Source organism: Oenanthe melanoleuca, chromosome 3 (assembly GCF_029582105.1).
Source record: "Oenanthe melanoleuca isolate GR-GAL-2019-014 chromosome 3, OMel1.0, whole genome shotgun sequence".
NCBI classification, from domain to species: domain Eukaryota; kingdom Metazoa; phylum Chordata; class Aves; order Passeriformes; family Muscicapidae; genus Oenanthe; species Oenanthe melanoleuca.
The window spans coordinates 64,328,498-64,354,483 of NC_079336.1; the positions used below are offsets into that span (position 1 = coordinate 64,328,498).

At 37.2% G+C, this 25,986-nt stretch overlaps 2 protein-coding genes across 5 annotated transcripts; one reads left to right on the forward strand and one right to left on the reverse strand.

The window, feature by feature from the left end:
* Positions 1–678: 678 nt before the first annotated feature.
* Positions 679–18,875, reverse strand: EXO1 (exonuclease 1). 2 transcript variants are annotated; one of them, XM_056486284.1, is made up of 13 exons: positions 18,378–18,875; positions 15,948–16,067; positions 14,931–15,054; positions 14,030–14,167; positions 13,601–13,813; positions 12,105–12,292; positions 11,165–11,261; positions 10,373–10,589; positions 9,179–9,431; positions 7,154–7,619; positions 6,551–6,652; positions 3,183–3,376; positions 679–1,422 (listed from the first exon to the last, which is right to left on the reverse strand). In XM_056486284.1, the coding sequence occupies exons 1-13, from the start codon at positions 18,536–18,538 to the stop codon at positions 1,281–1,283; spliced, it is 2,415 nt and encodes an 804-aa protein (XP_056342259.1). In that variant the 5' UTR covers positions 18,539–18,875; the 3' UTR covers positions 679–1,280. The 2 variants fall into 2 exon arrangements, with proteins under 2 accessions (XP_056342259.1, XP_056342260.1); XM_056486285.1 differs by lacking the exon at positions 6,551–6,652 and having other exon boundaries at positions 18,378–18,641.
* Positions 18,876–22,325: 3,450 nt separating this feature from the next.
* On the forward strand, positions 22,326–25,793 carry LOC130250962 (uncharacterized). Of its 3 annotated transcripts, none has more exons than XM_056487190.1 (3): positions 22,326–22,414; positions 22,522–22,794; positions 24,446–25,793. In XM_056487190.1, exon 3 carries the CDS (start codon positions 24,486–24,488, stop codon positions 25,443–25,445), a length of 960 nt encoding a protein of 319 aa, XP_056343165.1. In that variant the 5' UTR covers positions 22,326–22,414; positions 22,522–22,794; positions 24,446–24,485; the 3' UTR covers positions 25,446–25,793. The 3 variants fall into 3 exon arrangements, with proteins under 3 accessions (XP_056343165.1, XP_056343164.1, XP_056343163.1); XM_056487189.1 differs by having other exon boundaries at positions 22,346–22,414; positions 22,522–22,862; XM_056487188.1 differs by lacking the exon at positions 22,326–22,414 and having other exon boundaries at positions 22,471–22,862.
* Positions 25,794–25,986: the final 193 nt, after the last annotated feature.

Consider the following 25,986-nt stretch of genomic DNA (forward strand, 5'->3'; position numbering starts at 1 on the left):
CTTTTCAGCAGTAGGGATTTTCTAGTGGTGCATGTATGAGAGAAAGCCTGGCCTAGAGCATCATTGCTTCAATTCCTTGTATCCCACACCTTCAACACCAATGTAAAAATTAGGGCTGATCCCACAAATGTATGCATAATAGTCTTTTAAACAGCTTCTTTGTAATTTAATTCAGCTGATCACTTTAACTTCATAGAGGGAAATTCTCTTAGAGAGGAAAAAAAAGTACATTGCAACCTAAAAACCTCTGCCTCTCACAGGTAATTTTGAACTTGAAACTCTTGCAAAAAGCTCAAAGACTGAGGGAAAGTATTAATCTTTAATTAATAATAATTAATTCTAAGGAATGGAGAAATACATATTTCACAGGTTAAGATATCTTTTTGTACCTCCATCTGCTGCAGAAATACTATCCATTCCTAAAGAGAGAAAAGTTTCAAACATACCTTTACAGTGACCCAAATCCTGATTTGCAAGGTAGAAATCTGAAATCCCACTATTTCATGGTAATTGAGTCACATACAGCAAGGACTCTGGTCTCCTGCATTCCTTCTCTTTAGTTGAACACTGAAGTTTGGTCTGTTGTGATGACAATGCTATTTTGTAACCCTACCTCTGAGGACTGGCATTTTGGATGTCTTTCATTGGAGAAGAATATAAAAGTGAATAGATTATTTTTTTTGATAGCATTCTATTAAAGTGAGAATTTGGGGACCAGATATTTGTGATATTCCTTCCTGCAGACCCCAAGTTATTCCCACCACCAACACAACTGTATAAAGCAAGGTCAACAGTTGAGAGAGCAAATCTTCCCTTATAGGGAAAATAAATAGTTATCAGAGTGATGGAAGTATACTGCAGACTATTATGCATACTTAAGAGCAGTTTTAAACCTGTACTGAAGCCAGATTAGTCTCAAGAGGAAAAACAAGGCAAAAAATGATTAATTATTACAAATACACAAACTTGTTTTGCTGCTCTTATAGAAACTTGGATCGGATGTGCGACCTACATGAAATGCCCAGGGGCAACTAAAAGTGTTTGGAGAAAAATTTAGCATGGGGACTTTGAATAGGAGAACAGAAGAATCTGAATTACTTTATTCTAGTCAGTATAGAACTGTACTTTGAATTAATGCTTTTATAAAAGAGATGATAAATCACTAGTCAGGCTAAAGTACATTGCTGGTTTTCAAAGCATCTTTTATATACTGATGAAATATCCAAAAGATAAATTTTGACAATGATTAAAAATCCATCCCATCATGAACAGCTTGCAGTTCATTGGAATATAGCTCTCTGAACATGACTATGTTCCAGATGATTAAAGATTTCTTCTTCTGTTTCTGGAGTGAGCTGTATATTGTCTTTGATTGGAGATAAAGGATCTGACTTCCTACAAGATGGAAGTTTTTCATACTCCCTGCACCAAAAAAAGACAAAACCAAAGAATGTTATAATTATTTTGTGTTTCTAACCACAGGCCTGTAAGAATATATAGGTTAAAACAAAACAAGACCCCTTACCTAACTACCCATTCCATCTATGAATAAGTACAAAAAAATTTCTGAAGCAAAGTTTTAATTTTAATACAACTGAACGACTTCACTGAAAGTGACAATGATAGCTGCTAGCTTTATTTATCAAATGAGGTACATACCCCATCCTACTTTGGGTTGTACATGCTTCCTTAACATTTAAGTCTTCTGAACCTTGACATTAAGGCAAAACATTAGTGTCCCACATGATTTATTTGCCATAAGGTAATGTAACTGTTAAAACATAAGGCTAATTCAGAAATATCTTAAAATATCAGGAAAAAAATGAGCTAAGCAAGTTTTAGCAGTGGAAACCCCCAATTTGTGAAATATGTTGAGAAAAAAAAAAAACCCTAAAAGCTAATAAAAAAATTATTGCTTACGTAGAAGTAATAGAAAAATAGATATCGCCAGTATAAATACACAGGGGCTACAAACCAACCAAAACTGAATGCATAAAATGTGCATGGTAGGTGCCAAGTATTGCAACCATCAGCAGAGAGTGGTACCTAGGCTCACACTGCTCTGCCTGTATTCTGATAAATCCAAATTTATGAATTTTCTCCCTGTGAGCACCCCTGGTCAGACATTCTCAAATAGAGGTCAAGCAATAAATACACAAACACTTTCACTTCCTCCTTGAAACTGCCAATCATTCTTACACCCCATAAGGAGGATAATAAAAAGTAAGATTTCTAAAAATGTAAATACCATAAGTCATTTTTTAATCAGAGATCAGTTTTGTGTTTATAATAACCTACCCTACAGCCCAAACTTACTAAAATACATTCATCTGAATTAACACATGCTCACCAATATCAACATTTACTGCTCAGTACAAAGAATACTTCTATCTTACTCACATTTGGTTTCAAGTTAGTGAAAATAATTTTATTTAAATAAGACTTATTTTTTCTAAGTTGAGATTGCTTCTTAAAGCTGAAAAAACTTTGTCACCAGGAGTTTTTATCTGAGCCTGTGGAGATAGTGCAAGTCAGAATATCTGTTTTACTTTTTAAAAATAATAATTGCCCCTCAAATTCAAACCTTGAAGCTATTGCAGAAACTTCAAGTTAGACAAGTCATCCCCACAAGGAAAAGCAACAGCATTTTATAATGTGCAAGAATGTCTCTTGTAATCAGATCCTCCAGATAACAGAAATATTCCATCAATACACCATCATCTTGAAAGCAGAACACTCCTGACAATCAGCCATCTCCAAATGTGAGGGACACAGAGTTAAATAGAAGCAGTCTTGTACTCAACTAAATTTAGCAACTTCAGTGCATCTTTTGCATTTAGGTAAAAAAATTATTTTTGGTGTTTGATGGCAAACAATGGCAATGATGTTCATACCAATTACTGTAAACTAAATGTAATTATCAATAAAATTCAGTAAGTGAATTTTAGCTGAGAGTTTTTCCTGGTTACAAAGAAAAATGTAATTATAAGAACATATTTACCAAACACCATGCTTCATGTTTACATTAAGCTTAGGAAGTTATAACTGTATGTAGAAAATATCCCATCTTGCACTGTTACCCTTATTGAATTGTATGGAGAACATGTGTAGAGTCCACTTTGAAATTGTTGCTTTTGTAAAAAAGCATGCAATGTACTAAGTAAAGGGTTAAAACAACTCACCTTTTAAATTGGAAGCTTTTCCAGAGTTCACCAATAGTGGATTGCAGCCCCAGCTTGTTTTCAGTATCACAGTCCTTTCTCTTCTGCACAGGTGACAGTTTCCTGCTTAGTCCACTTACTTTAGCTCTTATCAATGGCTTGAGCTTGGTTACCATTTGTGGCCTTATATTACTGGATTTATGTAATCCAGGAACCTGTGGGATTTTAATATTGCAGTACACATAGTTAAAATGCCAACCTGCAGGCAACAGATACCATGCTGCAAAGCTGATAATAAAAAAAATAAAGTGTTTTACTTTGTGTTGAGGTAATGCAACCTGAAATGCCATAACAAAGTATATTTAGATAATCTATAATCTAAAAAAATGGCATCTCAAACATAAGACATACTGCAGCTCTAAGAACTGGCAAACCAGCTTTCATAAGTCTTTGTGTTAAGGCTGTAAATACTCATTTCTTTTGAGTGCAGTTTTTAAAATCTACTGAATATTTATTTTTTCATCTGTTTGAAGACTACTTGCTATGCTCTCATGCAATGCCATCTTTTAGAACTTTAAGAGACACAACTCTCTGGCATCACTCCTTGTGACACTCAGATTTCATGAAGATGGAACCATAAGTAAGAGCACAGGTAACAGTACTATGACCCCAAGGATCATTAGACCTCTACCTGAACCTTCTCATCCAGTTTCTATACTAGGAGCTGAGAAAAACAGTGCTTGGCCAGAATCTCTCTCCCTCAAATGCAACCAGACTTAAGTTAGAACATCTTAGCATCTTTCTGAAACATAATAGCATTTTGCCATTCCCCCACCATACGCATCTGTTATAATTTTTCTGCACCTCAAATACTGTGTTAAGTTTTGGTCCCTATCTAGAAGGAAGACATTGAGGCACTGGAATGAGTTCAAATAGACAATAGAGCTGGTGAAGGGTCTGGAGCACAAGTCTGATGAGGAGCAGCTGAAGGAGTTGGGGGCCTTTAGCCTGGAGAAAAGGAGGCTCAGGGGTGACTTTATCACCTTCTACAATTACATGAAGGGAAGGTGTGGCTAGGTGGGGGTTGGCCTCTTCTTCCTGACAACTAGGAATAGGACATGAGGAAATGGTCTCAAGTTGCACCAGGGGAGGTTTAGATTGGATAGTAAGAAAAATTTCTTCATGCAAAGGGCTGTAAAACATTGGAACAGGCTGCCCAGAGACGTGGCAGAATCACAATTCCTGGAAGTGTTCAAAAATTGTGTAGATACAGCACTTCAGGATACAGTCAATGGTGAACGTGGTAGTGCTGGTTTGACAGCCAAACCTGACTGCAAAGGCATTTTCCAACCTTAATGATCCTATGATTGAAATTACATTAACATTAGTTAATTAATTATTAATCTACCTAAATATATTAAGCAGATCTTAGTATTCCAAGCAGGGAAAAAAGTATTTAGAATGTAAGCTGAAAATTGGAACAAGAATACTAGGAAGAATAAAATAAAATCTTAAAACTGCCTGCCTTATAGTTTTTTGCTTTTTATCTATCACCTTGCTCTTTTTGTAGCACGTGAAGGCACCCAAATCCTACATATCCCCATAGCAGTGAATTATGTCAGAGCTGTAACTTAATTTAGCTAACCCAAAAGTAGGCAAAGCTGCATGGTGAACACCTGCTAAGAAATTTAAAGCCAGAACAGAATGCTCTTTTGTATTATCAGCATTAGCCTCTTCACTGGGCTCACAGCACTTGAGAAAAATAATTAGCAGTAAAAACCACAGCTGAAATAGTATCACAGAAAAAACCTTGAGGTCTTAGGGAGTTTGGTATCACATAAGCATTTGTAAATAAAAAGCTTTTACTAGTTTTGACATTAAAATAGAATAGGTAGTACTTCACATTTTGGATTGGAACCACAATAAGAACTGATAAATTTTTCAGATTGCCCCCCCTAGTTAATAAATTTCTGTCAGTAAATCTACATAACCGATATCCAGCTTACCAAAATCAGAATAAGTTATTCATTACATGATTAACTCTTCTTCCCCTAAATCTGGAACTCATTTTAACCCTTGGTATCTTCTACTACATTTAACACCAGCAAGCACTTCACTGGTTTTATACTTGCACTGTCCTAATAAATATTCTAACATGATTTTAATAAACTGTAAAAGAAAACTGAGCCAAGAGTACTGCTCCTGATCTCTACCTTCCCTCTCCTATGGTCTTACTGGTGCTACAACTCACAGGAGTCCAAGAGTCTGGGTGGGCCCAAGTTACAGTATAACTGACTTTGTGGTTGTTGTTGTCAGGTTACTTTTTGGCCAAGCCAATTTTCTGATGTAATTATTTATAATTATTAATACCAGCACATAAAGGAAGAAGAGAGAATTCATGCCCACGAAAATAAGTGGTGGAAATCCTCCTACAAGCCACTTGCTTTAAAGTAACTCTATTGTCCTCACAGATTTTCAGCAGTTTTTGCTATCTGAAGGGCTCCAAGTTTGTTGAAATTTTATTTTTATATGACACTTGTATTACATCAGTACTTCCATAATGTGTTCCCCCCAGTATTTAATACATTCATTCTCCCAATATACCTTTTAAGGTGAGCAAAATAATGCAAAACATATTAAATACAGCCTTAAAACCAAAGTATTTAGAATTCTGAATGCCAGGATGATTTCCTTGCTCAGTCTTGTTGAGAAAAAGTAGGAAAAATATTAATGTTCCAAAATACAAATGTAACTTTTTTCTTAACAAATAAGTTCCTAACAATGACCACAAGATGTCACTATTTTACAAAACACACAATATTCTTGACTGGCAGAGAGAAGCTTGGGATTTTTAGTCTGCCTACAAGAAAACTTAGTAGAGGGCATTTATAGAAGGACAAAAACATCTGACTCTTACTTACTCATCTTTTGGCCAATTCTAATGCCATCACCTAAGGAGTCAGAGCTGTTAAGTCTTAGAAGTCTTTATTAACTAGACAAATATATTAAGCTCTTAGAAATGTTCCAAAGACAAGGAACATAAGTTTATTGTTAGACATCCAAGCAAACACAGAGAAATCAAATTACAGTTGTATCTTGTGACTGTATCTGGACTGTGAGCTTTACTGCAATTTATATCATAAAACCTGAAGTGGGTTTTCTTGTCTTACTTTACACCTAAGTGTTTAAAATCCCCAGGGAATTTGCAACTCTGTTATCAATCATAAGTGGTTATATTTCACCCCAGCTCCAGGGTAGATGAACGAGAATATAGCTTTGTCTTGCCAACATTTGCGTTGATTAAGTCTTTCATTACAAGTTCCAAAATGAACTAGTAGAAACTGAGTTTCAGAGTTTAGTAAAGCACAAAAAGTTAAAAGAATTCTTACCTTGGCTTTTAAGATTGTATTTTTTTTGTTAGTTTGACCAGCAGAAAATAGCAGAGACTGAGAACATTGATCATCATACAGCTTTGAACTAGAATCAGACTCCTTCAAGAGAAAATTGATCTGGTTTTAAAACAGGCTGTTTTTTCATAAACACAATATATGTTTTCATATCTACATGTATATACTTTAAGCTACAATGTTTTCAGCAGTTCTAAGAGCTCATACAAAAACATGGACGTTTAGCAAGTGACACTACAAAGGTACAAAGGCATGCATGTGCTTCTGAAAGCACTTCAGGGACTAAAAGCAGAGAACAAAAGGTTGCCTACCAAGTGTTTTAATGAGGCACTGCAGTGATAGCAGCAGAAAGACTCAAAAACTAAAACCAGAGAACAGACTTTATTTAAGCTAGTATGTCAATCCATTCTGTACAATGTTAAGCATTGACATGAATATGATCATTCTGTGATTCTATTTAGACCAAGTTGTTAGCACAAGCTACATCACCTGCAGGGCACTATTCTGAAAAGGAGACTTCACTGCATAATTTCTTTTATAATTTAAAGCAAAAACAAATGCTGAAACAATGTCTAATTTTCTTACCTTTGCACCTGAGCTGTTGTTGGACACTTGTAGGATTTCTGAAGACTCCAAACTGCATTCTGATGGCTCACAAGACCCATGAGACTCTGATGACTGTTCCAGTTCTATCAAGGGGGAGGACTCTTCCTCCAATTCATCAGACACTGCCCCATTAATCTGATCCTCCTGGGATACAATGCAGTTGTTTCTGTGTTGGTGAAACTGCTGTGAAAATACAGTAAGAGATGGACCAAGATTTCCTGAGTTACTTTTGAGGCTGCTAAACCACTGGGAACAACTTTTCTGCATTTCTCCAGGAGGTGTAAAGACAGTCCATGATGATTTTTCAGTTCCTGAAAGCCTAGAAGCATCTTCAGCTACATGTTGTACTTCCTGTTTCTGGCAATCCTGATCATCACCATGAGTTGGATCACCATCTTTCTTCTTTGCACTACTGTCAAACATAACTGCATCATTGCAGAAAAACCTAAAAAAGGAAAAAAAAAAAAAAAAAAGATGAAGGCAAGGGGGAATAAAGTTATGCAAATGAGTATGTCCTCACCAATCATTGTCTCTATCCATCAATTTTATTTTCAAGGCATACTTGCAGACAAATTATTTTGGCAATGGGAAAAATTCCTCTGGGAGACATTTAGTTAAAAAAAAAAAAAAGAAAAAGAAAAAAAAAGCAGGAAAAAAGCATCAGTAAAAATGGCATTCTTTGACTGAAACACTAAGAAGATTCTTCACCTGAAAGAGAAACATCTAGAAATCCTACAAAATTTAAAAATATATTAATTAATGATGACAAAGCTAGTAGTGAAATACTTCAGTACCACATATCAAAGACAATAGAACCTGACTACTTTTTTTCCATGCTATAGCAGCAGTTCCTGAGAATACTGAGCACAGATTTAGAGAAGAACCTGTCATCAGTGACTCCTCTTAGTTTTTGATGCAATAAAAAAAAAAAATTTCAAAGACTTTCAGTTCAGAAAGGTGTGCTTTAAAACTTAGGTATTAAGACTGCTCTGTAAAATTGCACTGCTCAAAAATATTCAGATTATTTAGGATAAAAATTACAGAATAATAGACTTAATTGTGATAATGTTTTGTAAAACAAGCAAACAAACAAACAAACAGAAAAAACCTAACAAAGTCCCTGTTCTTAAAGTGCTGTTGCAGAGATCAGCAGCATAAGCTGAATGGGATGGGGTAAGAATAGGTATTTGTCATAGAGTATGAGCAGGTTTAGCTTTACTATAACAAACAAAAAGCCCCATCAACTTAAGTCCATGTATTAACAGCTTACATATTTGCCACAAAGTAGCCACCCTGGAAAAAAACTCCAGCCAATCCCTAATTATTTTTGATACCCAGAGATATTGAATATTCTCTTGAGAACCACTAAATTGATCACAAAACTGGAGCACCTCTCCTACAAAGATAGGCTGAGAAAAATCAGGGCTGTTCAGCCTAGAGAAGAAAAGGCTCCAGGGAGACCTTACAGCACCTTGCAGTACCTACAGCAGAGCCTACAGGACAGCTGGAGAGAGCCTTTTCACAAGAGCATGTAGTGACAAGACAAGTTGAAGGAGGTTGAAATTAGATATTGGGAGGAAATTCTTCGCTGTGTGGTAAATGTGAGTGTGTGGCACACTGGAACAGCTTGCCCAGAGAAGCTGCAGATGCCTCATCCCTGGAAGTGCTCAGGATCAAGTTGGATGGATCTCTGAGCAGTCTGGTATAATGAAAGGTGTCCTGACAATGCTGGGGGGTTGGAATGAGATGATTTTAAGGTCCCATCCAAATCAAACAGTTCTACGATTCTCTCATGAATAGTCTCAGTCTTCACTTCTGCAGTAAAAAATGAACATTATTTGTCTCACAAATAGATAGCATGCCTAGCACAAAGGATCCACCATCCTGGCTGAGATGCAATACAGTTGCATGAAAAGTTTGAGGTAGCATTTCTCCTATTTTCAGTATTCAGGCTATTTTAGCAACCAGGACTGCAAATAGTATTTTGCCATGTGACAAACATACCTGCTTCTAGTTCCTGGAACAATTACGGCATCCTTCTCTTTGTTTTTCCTTTGTAAAAAAGAAGCAAATTTATTTCTAACTCTGGGTAGGGAGTTAGAGCTTTCTTGAGTGATGGAAATTCCTGGAGAATCAAGGCTTTGTATTGCTGACGCGCTCTTTTGTGCTTCACCATCAATATCATTCTCCTTCTTGATTCTTTTTGTTTTTGAAAATGAATATTGCTTCAACAGATCTCCATCTGAGACTTCTGATTCTAAAGACAATTTAAGCATCACTGTAGAAGCACATTCTACAATTAACCAGTTATGAGATAACTAAATATGAGATATTTACTCTCACAAGCATAAAAACATAAGTAAGGTCTGGTAAGAAAATTATTGACAATAAAGTTTAGATGTCTTTAACACCATTGTTTTCTAGTACATAGCCTTAAAAATAACTCAGTGATAAGGTAGATGGAATGAAGGCAGACAACTACAACGAAACTACATTTCTTTTAAAGGCAGGTTGCTAAACTACCTACAGACTTTGATAAGCAAGGGAATAGCAAGATACCAGGAGTAACAAAGGAAAACAATAAAGCCCCAGCAGTATAATCAGAAAGCAAAGGAATCAGAGGAAAACACTTAACATAAAGCACAATAAGAAAAAAAACCCGTGCCTTTCCTATTACAAGCCCACAGTTATTTGAACACATAATTCAGGTGGTATAGATGATGAAATATCACAGATGCACTAGAGGAAGTGAAAAAGTTGACATAAAGAACACCTATACAGGGAATAGAGGCAGCACGGTCTGAAGACAGAAAACATTCTTTATGTTTTCTGTCTGGCCTAATTTCAATGCTAGGAAAAACAGGCTGCTTTAACTACTTCACAAACCATTTTAAGATTGAAATTTAAACCAAAACTATATCAAAATACAGACTGCATTAAGCATAACTTGAAAATTGAAACCAGTAGTTTTATAGCAACCCAAAGAAATTTAGAATTAAGTCCTGTTTAATACTATGGCTTGTTAATCTTGTAGCTTGTTGAAAACAGAATACAGATAATAACATTCAAGAGCTAAGCCTCTAAAGCCTCATATCATAAAGTACAAGATAAAATACTTTCTTTTCCCACAGCCTTCTACCATTATTCATACACTTAGTATAACTTAATATAAATAATATAAACTTAATATAAACATACCACTCCTTGGCCTTTTTGCCAAGAGCTCTTTGCCTGCAAGCTTTAGTCCTTTAACACTAATTATTTTCTCCATGCCTTTGGTTATTGGTTTCTCTGGGAAATGCATTTTAGGAGGAGCAGGATCTTCAGTGGCACCATACTTGTATTCTCTGCTCCAAATGCTATTGACATGATTATCATGTCGATCATTCCAGCCACAACTTCTCTGCTGCACAGGCTACAAAAAATAATTAAAAACCAAGACACAGGCTTATAATCTTGCTTTCTATATATGATTTCCTGACTTAGCATGCAAGGAAAGAAATGTTGAAAACTGTACATCTAGTGACATACTCTATATAAACCCTTTTTTTTTTGTTTTCACAATTCTCACACTTTTCATACTTTTTGTTGTGCTCCCATGATGTCTTCATTTCAATATGGCACAAGTGACTAACTGCTCATCTCAGACCAAATTTAAAGTTTAAAATTTATTTCTATTCAGGAAACAATATCGGATTATTCTAGGAAGAAATCTAAAACTCTTCGAGAATTTTCTCTTTAAACAGTTACTTCTGTAAACAGATTTAAGGACTTACCAAAAATGTCTGAAAGTAAAACAGATATTAAAGCCAAATGCCATGAAAAACAAAACTTTACCTTTAAGAGTGAGAATTATGTGTCTGGGAGCACACAATTTCTGTAATAGGTTTCACTGACATTTCGTTTGTGGATAGTATTCAATCACATTTTCCTATTAACACTCAGACCCACATCTAATTCTTAATACCTAACTTCATAACAAGACATTACCTGTGCTGTGTCGGGGTTATAATTATCAATTTGTTCCATTGTATTGATATCAATATTGCCAATAGCAATTTGAAAAGCAGTATCATCACCAACATGTCTGTTCCCATCATAGTAAAGGAAAATATCTGAATATTACAGTATATTTCAACAACTGTACCCCAAAAGTTAGAACTTTCCCATTTTTCAGCTAAAAAGTATGGCTAGAATATTAACCCAAAGGATTAATACCACTACTCCTAGCTCAATCTGATGTAACAGCAATTGTAATAGAACTTTGCCAAATCATGAAAGTCAAAATTAAATCTTTCAATTATCAATAGGAGAGGTAGCAACTACTTTCTCATTCCTGATTTCTCCAAATGCCAGAGATGAAATGACTTGAACATACAAAGCTACTAACTACTTTAACAGTCCCCTCTCTTCCTTCATTTTCCTAATCTTCCTTTTATATTTATATTGCACAGATGTGGCAAAATGCTACCTTTTCTATAGGAAGAGGGATCTCATAAAACAGGAAATACTAAGACCAGAGACTGAGTTGAGCACAAATTGCAAGAATTAAACTGGAAGAGATAACACAACACAGGGAGAAATTCAAGACAGCCATAAAGCAGTCAGTTCACATTTAAACTGTATTGAACAATTTGTTTTCTAAAGAAAACAACCAGAGCAATAACTTCTGCCTAAAACAATGTATCAATAGTAGGTCATTTAGTTACCCCCTGCATTTTTAAAAACATTATTAAAATCAGAGCAAACGAGAAGGAAGAAAACCTCCAAAAAAAAGTTTAAGACTGCAGAAAAGCCAGGCTTTAGTCAAAGTAGGGTTGTGAAAAAAACCCAAACCATCTAAGTACACCACAGATGCAATCAAAATTGTAAGATCACCACATCAGTTCACCCTTATTTCCCCATTCTGCTGTTTCAACACAAAGGATACCGTCCTGCATAAGTTAGTGTTTCTGGATCAATATCATCTCCATATGCATTCAGAGGAACTAATTTTCTGTTGATTGGATCAAAAACTAATTGATACAGGAATGTATTATTAGCTCGTGTAAAACCCTGTATGTATTCTTCTGGTACTGTTATATTCATCTTCAAGTACTGCCCCATTTTCTTAATAACCTGTCAAAAAAAGACATTACTCAACTGTTTCATTTTAACAGGTCACATGAAAGGTTAAATACATTTCAACTATTAATTATCTTTGCTTGTAATTAAATGTAGAATGAGTGCCCTACTGCAACAAGCAGATTCAACTTAAATAAGGGAAGGAAAGAAAACAGAAATTTCTACATTATTTTCCCACTCAAATTGTCTACAATTACATAAATAGCAATTCAATTTTTATATCTCCTCCTTCAATAAATATATCAATACAAAATGTGATATGAAAAACAGATCATCTCCTTAAGGAGTATTTCTTTAAAGTAATGCACATCAAATTTTTATCATTCATATGATCAGGACATATAAGCAATACGCCCAGGTTCTTATAATGAAAAAAACCAAACCAAAAACAACTAACTAGAATTACAACTAACAAATAATGAATTTTGCTCAGAGGTACATTAAAGCAAATTATGATTTGCATGGGAAAAGTTCAAAGTTCCCCTTTTACTTCCTCAAAAGCCAAACCAGTTGCTTTGATGTCTGCTCAATATGATACAAAACATTTCAAAATTAAATATCATAGTTCTTTGTCCGTGAGAGAAAAAAATAAAATACACAAGTAATTTATGAAAGAAGATAACACACTAAGTTAATTAAAATGTTTCTATGGATTAGATTTACCTGCCTCCATGACAGCCCCATGAGGTGGTATTCTTATTAGCTCTTAACCTCTGTCCTCACTTACAACCCACACAGAACTTATGACCACCCTCTTAGCTTCTATATCTCCTAATACAATATTTGTTTTAATTCCATACATTGGACAAGAAAAAAAAAACACCCTATATTAATTTGTTTTGCATAATATCACACTTCTTCCTTACTGTTTTTAATGTAGAAATATCCATAGCCATACATATGCCTTTAAATAAGATTCCCAATCTCTACCCCTCCCCACACAGAAAAATCTGTACTTATACAAAAATAACAGTCCATTGAGCAGTTCTAATAACTAATCGGCAGAAGCAAGCAGTAATGGGGGGGAATACAGTTCCCCTTCAAACAGAATAAACCCTTGAAGGTAAAGAATTGTTTTAATCCTAAATTTACTTCAGTATATTTCTTATAAATACATAACAGCTTCAACACTTGAGTAAGTTTAGTTCAGCATCTCTTTTAAGCAAGGTAAAAAAAATTTGCCAGTATTCTCCTCAAAATGGAGGAAGTCAAGAACCCTTTAAATTTTCAATTCAGTGTTAAATTTTGTATATACTGATATAGGCTCCCAAAAAACAAAACACAAAGCAAAACTGAGTTTACCTTTATAATATCTGGATTGTTGGCTAATTTTAGTAACTTGCATGCTTTAGCTAACCCAATTCCATGAATTGAAGGGAGGTAGTCACAACCAGAAAGAATACACATGTGGCGGAATTTCTCTTCTGTAAATACATTTCCAAGCTGCTTGCAGTTTCCTAGCCGAGCTTGATCTATCTCTAGTCCATTTCCAAACTTGTCAATTTTTAGAAACACCTGAAAATTAAGAGGAAGTGAAAACAATATTTTTCATCCATATAAGGTGGTTCATTGCACTTGGTGGAAACAAGAGAGACAAAGTTCTATTCTCCTCTCTTCTGTTTCCCACATTTGCTGCTGAAGAGTTAATCCATACATCAAACGTATTTGGCAACTTAAAACTCCGCTCAGATATCAGCAAGAGGTAAAGGCTATTAGTATTTTCTTCCATACCTTTTTACATCCAAAAGCCAAAAGATCAGAGTCTTCCGTAATTATAGCCTGAACCATGCCAGTCTTATTAAGATAAGCCAGCTGAGCATCAGCCTCATAAGGAGCAACAATACAATCAACTCCCTGGGCTCGTGCAGCCTGTACATGAACAAGAAGCATACAAGTACTTTGCATTAATTTTCAGTAATTACCTTAAGAGATCAGAAAGCATAAAAACCTCTACATTAAAAAGCCAAAGCCATGACGTTTTTAATCACACCCATCCTGCCCCCAGTAAGTGTTCAATATTTCATAGTCAAAAACTCAACTTTTAAGCAGTTTAGAACCATACACACTGGATTACATAAACAACCTTTCCTATAACACTATTGCCAGTGCACCTGACCACAGCTGACAGCTTCAATCCCATTCAAGTTATATTCTGGACAAAGGAGAACAGTACTAGAACAAACTTAATACTTTCTGATAAAGACCCTATGACTGCATTGAAAGTATAGCAAAAAACTACTACAACTTTTAATCAGCCAATTTTTTTACTGTAGTCCATGCTCAGAAACTAGACAAAGGGAAAAATGCAAAAAAATATTTGATTATTTTTTGTGCTGCAAAGTAAAAGGGGTGTTATCAGATTCAGTTCATAGTTGTAGGAAGAGATGTGTTTTATTTGACACATCATTATTATTTATACAAATGAGCATAATAAACTTGAAATTTGTTAATTATGCCAAATCAACACAATCCAACAATATGCAGGACATTAGAGACTAAGCAGGCGGGAATACTATCCTTTCCTATATAGGAGAGACAGTGATATAGCCAGAAAAATACAAATTAGGATATGCTATCTATTGCAGAGATTTTTTTTTTTAAACTGGCATTATTAATAAAGATGTTGGCTTACTTTAATAACTTCATGAGCCATAGCATGGGTAATATTTACACTGCGCCCAAAACATTCTCTAGCTTCTGACAGCCTCCCTTCCTGCAACAATTGTTTCCCCTTCAGAAGACTGGCTTGACGCCTCCTAAAAGAAAGACAAAAAAACCCACCATTTCAGATTATTTTTCACTTAAAGAACAAACAGCTTAGTCTCTTAAAGAAGGGACTAAGAGAGATGAGTAAGAAAGGGGGAAAAATTGCAACATCTTCCAAATCTGGGCTACTGCATAATTTTTTAAAACAAAAGAATTAGGTTATTGCACTGACAAGGACAATTAGATTTGAATGTTGAAATTGATAATATTTTCTCAGAAAACAGTGACAAATAGGAACTGAAATCAGCAGTGTAAAGGAAGAAATGCATCCACTCAGCTTGCAGTAAAATAGATTTAATGGGAATTTGGAGTATCTGACATTAGATACTTATTGATTTAGAGGACAGAAAACCTAATTTACTTAATTTCATAAATCGGAAATTATTCATTTCACGCTGAAGGAAGCATGTGTCCCATGAGAATTCATAAATAACAACCACTACTGAAAAATTCTCATAGCTTCACTGAAAAGTCACATTTATAGGCACCTGAATCCAAATTTGAAACAAGTTTATCTTTTAGTTGTAGTGAAAGATGAGGAAAGGGATGCTATTTTTAGATAAAATTATGTTAGGGAAAAATATTTTTGGCCAGAGATCACAAGTGTGGGTAAACTAAAAGCCTCTAATATATTACAGGAACTACTGCTCAAAGGTTTACTTCCTTCCTCTATAAAATGGCTTTCAATTATGAAATGCATTTCTATTTTTGGAATAAAATCTCTAAGAAGTTAATATGATTTTAGATGTAAATTTAAAAATATCACACTACATTGCAAGGGGGTTTACCAGAGCTTACTTCTTAGCTGAAGTTTGAGGGTTATTGATTTTTGCTGTAGTGATAAAACTGCTTTGCTTGCAAATCAATACAGTTCAGTACTTACTCTCGTCGTGCCTTTTCCACTTCCTTCTTAGAGGGTAGGGTACATCCATCAAATACCAAAATTGGTTTAATTCCAAATGAGAGGAGCATATGAACAAGTTTCATACAGAAAGCTACATAGCTGTATTAACAATAATAAAAATAGAGAAAAAAAAAGAAACTTATTGTTGACCACAAGTCCATTACATATTTTCCAGCTGCAGGAAAGGAGCACTAAGTTTAAGACTATTGTTCAAAAATCATAACAGTTTGTATATTCCCCCAGTATCAGAAAAAACTAAGAACATTTGAATTGTTTTCTTTTTTTTACCAAGAGAAACAATCCACCTCCCAGTTCAGAAGTGAGCTGACTGCTCCTTTCTCTTAGGCAAAATGAAATAAGAATTCAAGTATAATTTGGTTGATTTTGCTACATTAGGATTCAATACTGACAAAAACTTGACCACATAAAACATAGAATGTGTACTTTCAGCAACTCAATTAATAATAGCCAGGGAAACAGAAAGCAGACAAGCACAGCACATGTCCTTTCCCCAGAAAGGCAGACTAAACACACTTTTGCAGAGTTGGAAGTGATGGGGTTATTTAATCTCTCCTTGTAGAGCTATCCACTCTTCTCTCCACATAATGGATATATCCTATGGACAAGACATACAAACCTATCTTCCCATACTAAAAATACACGCATAGAACTGAAAATATTCCAAAAGACGAAAAGTTCTCCTTCTGTACAAAACGCGAAGATGGTATATGGCCCAGGAGGCAATCCTCCTCCTTCAAAAACCATCCCTTGAAAAAATATTTGTTGGCACTCCAGAGGTTATTTATTCCCTCTTACCTCTCATTTCTACAGATCTGTATGAGATCATTTTATCAGCAGCACAGAACTAAAATCTAATAATTGCTGTAAATAAACACTAAGCAAGCATATTGTAGGAATGCTCAAAAAGGTTTTTTTTTTTAATTTTAAGGACACTGAGCAAGAGCAAGAGCAACCTCATCAACAGAGGAAAGGAGGAAAAGGAGAGTGGGATTTGGAAGCATTTAGAATGCAAGGATGTGAGCACTGAAGAAACTGAATTTAGAGCTACAGAAAAATAACACTAATTTTCGAAAGACAGGAGCAAATAGCATTGTAGCTATATAATACCTTCATTCAGATGATTTTAGAGCATGAAAGGACTCTAGGCTATAGTTAAGGTGCCAGTCTAGGATCGTATGTGCATGGAAACAAGATTTACCCATAAAGTGTTCATGTATTCAAATTCAACCATTCCAAAGTTTCCTATGACTATGAATGAATATTTCTCCTGACAGTCAATTTTTTCCTCAACTGAAGTGCATCCCATTCTCAGGACTCTCCTGAGAGGAACCTCCACTACCTTCAAGGCAGGGTTGGATTGAAACTCCACAGTTCTTCAAATTAACATGAGCAGCAGTAAATACTTGAAAATCTATTTGCAAAGCACCAACTCTCTCTTGCCTCCAATCAAACATTTGATGAATCCAAGGTCTCCTGGGTGGTGCCAAGGAATAGGACAAAAGGCAGCAGGCAGAAACCAAAACACAGGAATTCCACTAGAATATAAGTACAACTTCCTTACTGTGCAAGTAACCAAGCACTGAAACAGGCTGGCCAGAGAGGTTTTGGAGTCTCTTCCTTCTCTGGAGATATTTGAAAGCCATCTAGACACAACCCTGAGTAATGTGCCCTAAGGGAACCTGCATGACATGACATCCAGTGGAGAATTCCAACCTTCCTATATCCAATCTAAAACGAGTTCAACCCACATTTCCAGGGATGGACAAGAAACACAAACCTGATCTAAGGTGTGGAGTTGAATCTGAAATATGACCACAGTTTTTGTGTGTTTCCTTCCTTAGAAATATAACTGTGTAAATGTGTTTTAGAAAAGCTACTTTAACTAAAAATGCAGTATGCTAAGCAAAAAAAAATCTTACACCCTATTCAGTGCACAACACATCTCCCAAAATTCCTTGGCCTCATTACAACCTTTGTCATAGCAGTATTTACAAACTCTCTTTGCATACAAAAAAGGTGTCTGAAAAAAATATTAAATTTGAAATTAAGGAATTGCACGGACAGAATTTCGTCAGAGAAATCAGATCATAGTTGAGATTGAGACACGCTAGGAAAAGCATACCTAACTAATACAGCCTTAGGTAGTCTAACAAAAAAAAAAACATCTTGAGAGTTTTTTCCGTAATATATACTTTAATATTTTTTAAATTTTGCACAACTGGAAAGCTTTTAATTTATCGCCAAAAATTTCTATTTTTAAAGAGTTCAACTCAGAATTCAGAAGCAATAGTATGAAGCGAAACTACTGCAACTTAATTTTTCGTTCAGGAAACAGCAAGTTAACAAAACTTGAGTTTGCAAAAGGGTCGAGACCTAACCGTGACTTACAGATCGGTGGGCTCCCCTCGGGCCAGCTTCTCAGCACAGGCGTAGGCGCCTTTGTGCAGCCAGCAGTAGGTGTCCACGGCCACCGCCAGCCCTTTGTACTTCTTCACGTGCGAGGGCTCGGCGGCCTCCTTGATGAACGGCAGCAGGCCCTGGATGCCCATGGTGCCGCGGAGCGCGGGGAAAGGAGCGGAGCGAACGCAGAGCCGAGTTCTCTGCGCTGCCGATCGCCGCTCTGGGTGTTCGCCCGCTCACTCACAGACGGGCCGCGGGAAGCTGCTGCGGGTGCCCCCGCGCATCCCGGCTCGGGGCCGCTCCCCACGCGGCGGCGGCTGCGGCTCGTCGCGGGCCGGCGCTGCCCGGCAGTGGGGCGAGAGAGGAACCGAGGAGGGACGCGGAGACTCGGCCCCGCTGGCGCAGTGGCGGCTCCTCCGGCCCGGCTCAGCCCAGCCCAGCCCAGCCCGGCTCGGCTCGGCTCGGCCGTGGCGCGCGGCGGCCGCCCCGGGGCTTTCAAGCAGCGCGCGCTGAGCGCGGTGGCCCCGCCCCGCGCGCGGGGACTACGATCCCCATGGTGCCCCGCGCGGCCCGCCCGTGCTGCTGTGCGGGACCGCGCGTTCCTGACGGCGATCCTGCCGGCGATCCTGCCAGCGATCCTGCCAGCCGGAGCGTGGATAACAGCGATAACGTGACATTTATCAGCGTTACATGCGCAGAAATCAAAAGGCCCGCAGAGTTTTAACAGGGCAGTGCGCTGTACCAGCGCCGTGAGAGGGGAGAGGCGCCGGCTGCCAAGGACCGAGTGAGGGACGGATGTTACTGTCACAGCACTGAAATGCTGGGTTAATGTGAGAACGGATGGCCAAAGTTACGAGTATGTGATACAAGTCCTTTTTCTTTTCTTTTTTGTTGTTAACGTAAAATAAAAACAAGAACTTCAGTAAGAAGTAAATTTAGGCCAATATCTACCAGACGAGAGATTTCCTCTCTACATGCCAGTTTGAAGTCTGTACAGTTCTTACATACTTAGACTCGGTGACATGATGACTCAGTCAGCAGTGTAGTATTTCCGGACAGCAGGCAGCAAAGTTTAAAATCAATGCATTCTGGAAAGAGCACATTTGAATGAACAGTTTATCAGCTAATAAATGCATAGAAATAACATGGCCACAGTGATTGAATTCTTCTTTTCCAGTTCTTTTTTCACTCCATGATTCTATGTATGACACACTCCACAAGTTTTAAATCCTACTGCAGTTAGAATTCCATTTGGATTATGTTAACTTCTCCTAAGAATATGTTCTTCTATCACTTCTGACATTACTTTTTCTATCAAACTGGGAAGAACAGTAATCAGAGTAGGCAATGAAATGTACCAATATCATTCAAAATCTTATGTGCAATATAATTTAATATACTTCTGACTATTTTCTGTAAATTATGTTAAAAATAGTCCTAAGGTGAACCTCAGAGTCAGAAGCACTGGAGCCAATGAACTTGCGTTGAAGGAAGCCAGAGCTACAGAACCAGCTCAGATTTTCCTTTTCAATTCCTTCACCTGAAAGGATGGATACCTTGGAATTGAAGAGTTAGCACAATATGCCTTAACGTTCAGTTTATTACAATTATCTTCAGCCATGTATGAACCAGTATGACTCACTGTCCTGGTTTGAAGGACAGTTATCTGCCAATAAAGGCAGAAGCTTCTCTTTGAAATAGAGAATGTAAACCCCCTCCCTCCAAATTATTATAAATTTGAAATTAAGGGGCTCTCAATCAAAGATATGGGAATTAGGAATAACAGTTCTTTATTGGGAAAATTAAAATAGAAATACAGTATTACAAAAAACAGTCCCAACCCTGACAGAGTCAGAGTACAGCCTGACACCCCATCAGTCAGGGTGTTGGTAGCAGTCCCATTAAATGGTGGCTACAGTCCCCCTGCAGTGGCAGGTGTGGTTCAGCTGAAGCAGTGCACCTGTAGAAGGGTGCAGCCTTCTTCCAAAAGTCCAGGGATGATGTAGAAAGGTCTGGCTTTCCTTTGGAATCCAGTGGAAAGAAGGTACCTTGGTGTTCAAAATCTTAGTTTTTATCTAGGTAGGAAAGGCTTGGTCCTCCCCCTGGCTGGAGCATCTCCCAGTGGGATGATGTAATTTTATCAGTCATACAGTGGGACTCAATGGGCCAGCAGCAGATGATATCTTCCTGGAGGGAGGATGGGTTGTGGAAAAGATAAAGATGATTGCCCCATCTTGTCCTAAAGATGGATCATTAGCAGATGGTATGTACCACGGATATAAGGAATCACTATCTATATATATAGTGAAGGAATAAGGAATCAGATGGTGATAGAATACACATTTCTGGCCACATCAACCCAACACACTCAACCTCATAACTTCTCATAACTTCTATAAAATAACAGAAGCTTGATACCATAAGTCAAAGGCTTTCTTGGTTTCAGTAGAGCTACCTTGACTTAAAAGTGGCTAAAGATACCGATCTTTAAATTCAACAGTGTCTCTTGGAAGAAAGCAGTCAGATGGTAACATTTTGGTGAGTTATTCCTTTGAAGAATACCATAGTATTGCAGTTTTATTTCCCATAGGTACCAGATGAAACAGGGTAGCAGCAGTATGGTTAGTTACAAGACTTGTAGTAATATAGGCAATTCTTTTCTTTCACAAGTAGCTCCTGTATCAGGAGAGCTGGTAAGACTAGAAATTACTATGGCAAATCTCTGTTATGTGTTTTTTCTTTCCTTGAGTAGTTTTGTAATAGTGACTTGCAGAATACATTTTAAAGAGACCTCAAAGTAGAAAGTACAGCAGAAACATTTTATTTTCTTTGCAATTGTTTTCTGTCATGTAATAAAAAAAAAAGAGCCATTCTGAGTATAGCCCTGTTGACCCCTAATAGAAATTTGAGATAGGTGCACAAGATTAAAAAAAGTACCTCTAGAATTGCTTGTTTCTCAACACAGCTCTCCTAAAGAGAGGAAGTGGGATCACTGTCTGATGTAAACATCTAACTTTACAGAGAAAATAAAGCAAAATTAAATTTGTCCCCACTGTGCGCTGCAATGGCAAAGACATCTTACAGATTTTTATGAAACTTCCTTCCGTGCACCGTCTGGCACAGCTGGAAGTGTATTCATGCAGTAGATTAATATACACGGAATGAAAACCAGCACTTTGCTGAAGCTCACAATCAGAGCATCACCTTTGGTGATATTAGTAGATCAGGTGTCTGGTTTACACTAATTTTTCCAAAATTTCAGTGAATTTCTTATTACTGATACAATACTGTTTTCACTGCTTAGGAATTTGATCACTTTTATCTCAAAAAGTTGGTTTGGAAGTCAGTTGGACTTCTAATCAATTTCTTAGAAAAGAAATTTGATTTCTCCCTGATAGGTGGCAGTATTACATTCACTGCACCCTTTATCTTTCTTTTATTGAAATTTCTGTTTATGGACTTCACAGCTTTTTTTAGCTTAGCTAAGAAGTCAGACTTTAATACCACAAGGAAATTCACAAACAATTGTACACACTTGAGAGAAGTTTAGAAGATGACATCCTTAAACTATATATTTAGAAACAGAGGAAATGTTTTTAACAGCTCCTCATTTATCAGAAAAATATTATATGAATCGTGTTAGTAAAGTTATTAAAAAGTTATTAAAAGTTAGTAAAGTTATTAAAAACCTAGATTATCTAGTTAACATAGTTTTGATATGTTTATCTGCTGATTATGTTTGCTTAGTAGCTATTCTGAACTCGTCTTAAGTGTGGCTGTGCTACTTGTGGCAAGTATTTTTTTTTAATCTCTGGAAAGGTAATGTCAGTATAGAGAATAAAAGCTTGCTAAACTCTATCCCAGTGCATATTTTTTCCCTTGTGATCTGTCTTTGTGAAATCATACATCCGGCTGCTGCTGAAGCCTCTGTTCCTTGTAGCTGCATGGCTCAGCCTGGCCCCTAGAGGCTTCTTGGGACAGCTGCAGCCGAGTGCAAGGGGCAGCTCAGTTTCGCTTTCGAAGAGGTAGGAAAAATTCTCTTAATTTGTACGCAAATCTTCAAACTAGTCCTGCAGTTATTAATGCCACTTTAAATTAATCTTGATTTGTTTTTGACCTCACAATAACATAGGTGCCTCCAGACTCTCCAAGTCTGTCCAGAACTTGAGCTGTGCCAAGGTGACTTTCTTCAGTTTGGGAATTATAAAGAGCTCTCTCCATATTTATCATTAAGGCATGATCTAGTAGCATTAACAGCTTGATTTATTAATTAACAAGAAATTGCAAAAAGACAAACTGCTGCAGATAACCACAAACAGCTTGCCATGCTGTGGGAAGTGAACAGCTGTGTCGTCGTATTTAAAAGAGAGCCTGAGAGGAAGAAATCCGAGTCCATCTGGAGCAGGTGAGCAGCCTTGGGGGAGTTGTTGTGTCGGTTTATTTAGCTTGGTGCTGGATCCCCCTGTACCTCAGGTAAGCTATTCCTAGACTTATGCACTCTGCATGTGTAGTCTATTTTTCCAGTTTTGAATAATGTTTGACAGCATTCCTTTCCTCGGTGTTTCTAGTGCCACACAGTGACATAGCAGGTCAGTGTATGTGTTTCAGGGAAGTCTACAGAAACATGAACCATACAGGGCCTTGGATAAAATCTTTTTTAAAGCCATTAGCTCAACTAAAAGGACATCTTAAATGAAAGCTTAAACTGAAACAAACAAAAAAAAATCTTTTGTCATGAACAGGAAAACTGTAGATGAGATTCTCTGAGATCTGATTCCAGCTCAGACTTTTATGGGACTTTCAGCCCAGAAAGAAGAGCAGAAGATAAATGGTTATTTTTCAGGTACAGGCTCCTCAGAGTGCAGTGAGCAGGAGAGATTATCTCTAAAAATCCAGCAGCACTCCCTCATAGCTGGAAAAGAATATTTTGCTGGGTTATTTGGGTGAAGTTGCCCTCTCCCTTTCTCAGAGTAGGCAGCTGATGGCAGGTGCCCACACTGCCTGCTGTCCTCTCAGTATTACTGGCTGCTCTCATGTGTAGTCTCAGGCCAGAAGCTGGAGACAGATTCATGCTATCCCCAAAGATCTTCTTTCTTACTCTCTCCTTTGTCTGTCCTCCTATCATCTGTATTTCTGCAGGTGCTGTAATGATAGAGGTGGGACCAGACAACAGGGTACCCTGATTCATCTGCAAATGTCTATATACTCCTCATCTGGCCTTTACTGATGAGGTTTTTTTACTCCCGGAAGTGAAAAGTATTCTTTTTTATTCTGCTTTTCACTGACTTTACAGGTTCATGTTTCAGCCACTGGATACAGTTACACTCAAGATGCTGATCTAGCTAGAGATCAAACCACAAAGACCTGTCAGCATCTTGTTAAATTCCAGCTTTCCAAAAATGGACATAATTAGTGAGGGCTTTAAAATATCTTAGGTTACTTAAGAGAATGGAAACTTGCAAACTAAAGTGAACAAAGTCCCTACTTAATTCACTCACTAGTACCTATCTATAAAGGTCTTAAAGTAACACAGTCTGGAGCATAGTTAGAGACAGACCTTGGTAGCACTCAATTCTTATCAGTCTCATTATTTCACACAAGCTTGGTCATGCAAGGGCTGGTCTGGACTGACATAGCCTCTAGTTTATATAGCCACATTGATAATACAAAGATATTTCACTCAGGTCAATGACATGTTTTATCAAATTTTGTTAGAATTTTCTTACATTTCAGAGATGGAAAAAAAAGGCTTTGATGCAAAAAAAAAAATCAGATATTTTGCTGGGATGATTCTCTGGAATCAGATAGATCAAATATTGTTTGTGCTTTCTAGAGAAATGGGGGAAGGCCAATAATCTACCATTTCCCTTGCATGCATTACATCTAGCCATTCTAAGTACCCTGTTAATTTCTGTTTCTCATATAAGTGTTCTTTGTGCTATATGGAATAACACAAAAATAGGTTAATCATTAACTAATTACACCAGTAGCAGCTGAACAGTCTCATGTGTTCCCAGCTGTAAGTAATCTACAGTCTGTTTTTTGCTTTTTTGTAGGTACTGATATATTCCATACTGCTGAGTCTTCCAGCAGCAAATGAAAAATATGTATTTATTCCTCCTTTCCATTTTACCTTTGCTTTTGAAAGTCACTGGCACCAAAGATGCTATATTTGGTCATAATAATTTCACAGAATATCAAGTGGGCAACATGAACCTCATTCTCTCTGTCCCGCATGGTGGGTCAATGGAACCTAAAGACATCCCTGATCGAGATGCTGCCTGTTGGGATGAGAAGACATCCTCTTGTATTTTCTCTCATAACTGTCCTCCTGGAAGTATTCAAAATTCCAAGAAATGCAAAGTGTCTACCAACCAAGACAGGTATACTATAGAGGTGGCTCAGGCTCTTGCTGAAGAAATCAACAACATTACAGGTGGCTTTTTCCCACATATCATCATAAATCACCTACAGAGGTTCAAGATGGATGCTAACAGGGAAAAGGAAGAAGCCTGCTTTGGAATTCCCCAAGCAGAACAGGCCTGGGATGACTATATGGGATTTTTGACCACTGCAAAATCACAGATGTCAGGGGGTCTAATTCTGGATATCCACGGACAAGCACATCCTGAAAGGTGGATAGAAATAGGTTACACACTTTCAAAAACTTCCCTTAACTCAGGTGTCTTTTCTGCATCCAACTCCTCAATTAGCTATCTAGCCAGTCAGCTGGTTAATGTGTCTTCTGAGACTTTGGTTGCAGGGAACAGAAGTTTAGGTAAATACATTGAAGAACAAAATAAGAGTTATGTTTGTGTGCCTTCTCCATCCAATCCTAGCCCAAATAATGGAAACTATTACAGTGGTGGGTACATAACAAAGACTTTTGGCTCCCGTAGTTCTGGCACCATTGACGCCATTCAGCTTGAACTGCCCCAGTGGGTGAGGGCAGCTGAAGAACGTCACAGATTTTGTAAAGCACTGGCAAGGGCTGTAATGAAATTCTGGCAAAATAACTACTGCAGTCAGTACAAGCACAAATTTCTGCCATGCTGAAAGAGGCTGTCTTGTTAAGAAACTTTTCCTTAATAGAGCAGTGATCTGGAACAATCGAACAATTCATTCACCTGGAACATGTAATCCTGCAATATAATTGTGGAGGCTGATAGAAAGAAATCATTGATTGTTGATGCAAATGAATGTATCAACATAGGGAAAATCCACAGTTAATAGCAAGAAATCCATTAACACACAGCTTTGTACTAGACCCAGCATTGAAAAAACTGCTGTAAGATGAGTGGGTGCAAGTATCACTTGCCTGTGCTTAATTTCTTTCCAGTCTCATTCTCTGTTTCGAAGCACATGATAAACAACTAATCTTCTTCTAATAAATTCTGTGCAATGCCTTAGTGGATTATCTGTTCAAAGAAATTAAATGTCTCTGCTTTTCTTTTGACACTTAAGAAAGACAGGTGGATAATAACATTCTATAAGATGTTTGGGGCCAGGACCCAGTTCCATTTGGTGCTCATAAAGGGTTGGAAGTAAACAGTAATGCTGAGAAATGACAAGCAGTCTGATGCACTTCAGGTTTTTT

Bases quoted from the DNA above. Each gene is read 5' to 3' on its own strand.
- LOC130250962 (XM_056487190.1), top strand. From the start codon at position 24,486: ATGAAAAATATGTATTTATTCCTCCTTTCCATTTTACCTTTGCTTTTG.
- EXO1 (XM_056486284.1), bottom strand. From the start codon at position 18,538: ATGGGCATCCAGGGCCTGCTGCCGTTCATCAAGGAGGCCGCCGAGCCC. The intron at 10,590-11,164 runs GTAATGTCTTGT...TATTTTTTGTAG, and splicing joins ATAACCCCGACACAGCACAG to CCTGTGCAGCAGAGAAGTTG. The intron at 6,653-7,153 runs GTAAGAAAATTA...TTTCTCTTGAAG, and splicing joins ACAACAGCTCAGGTGCAAAG to GAGTCTGATTCTAGTTCAAA.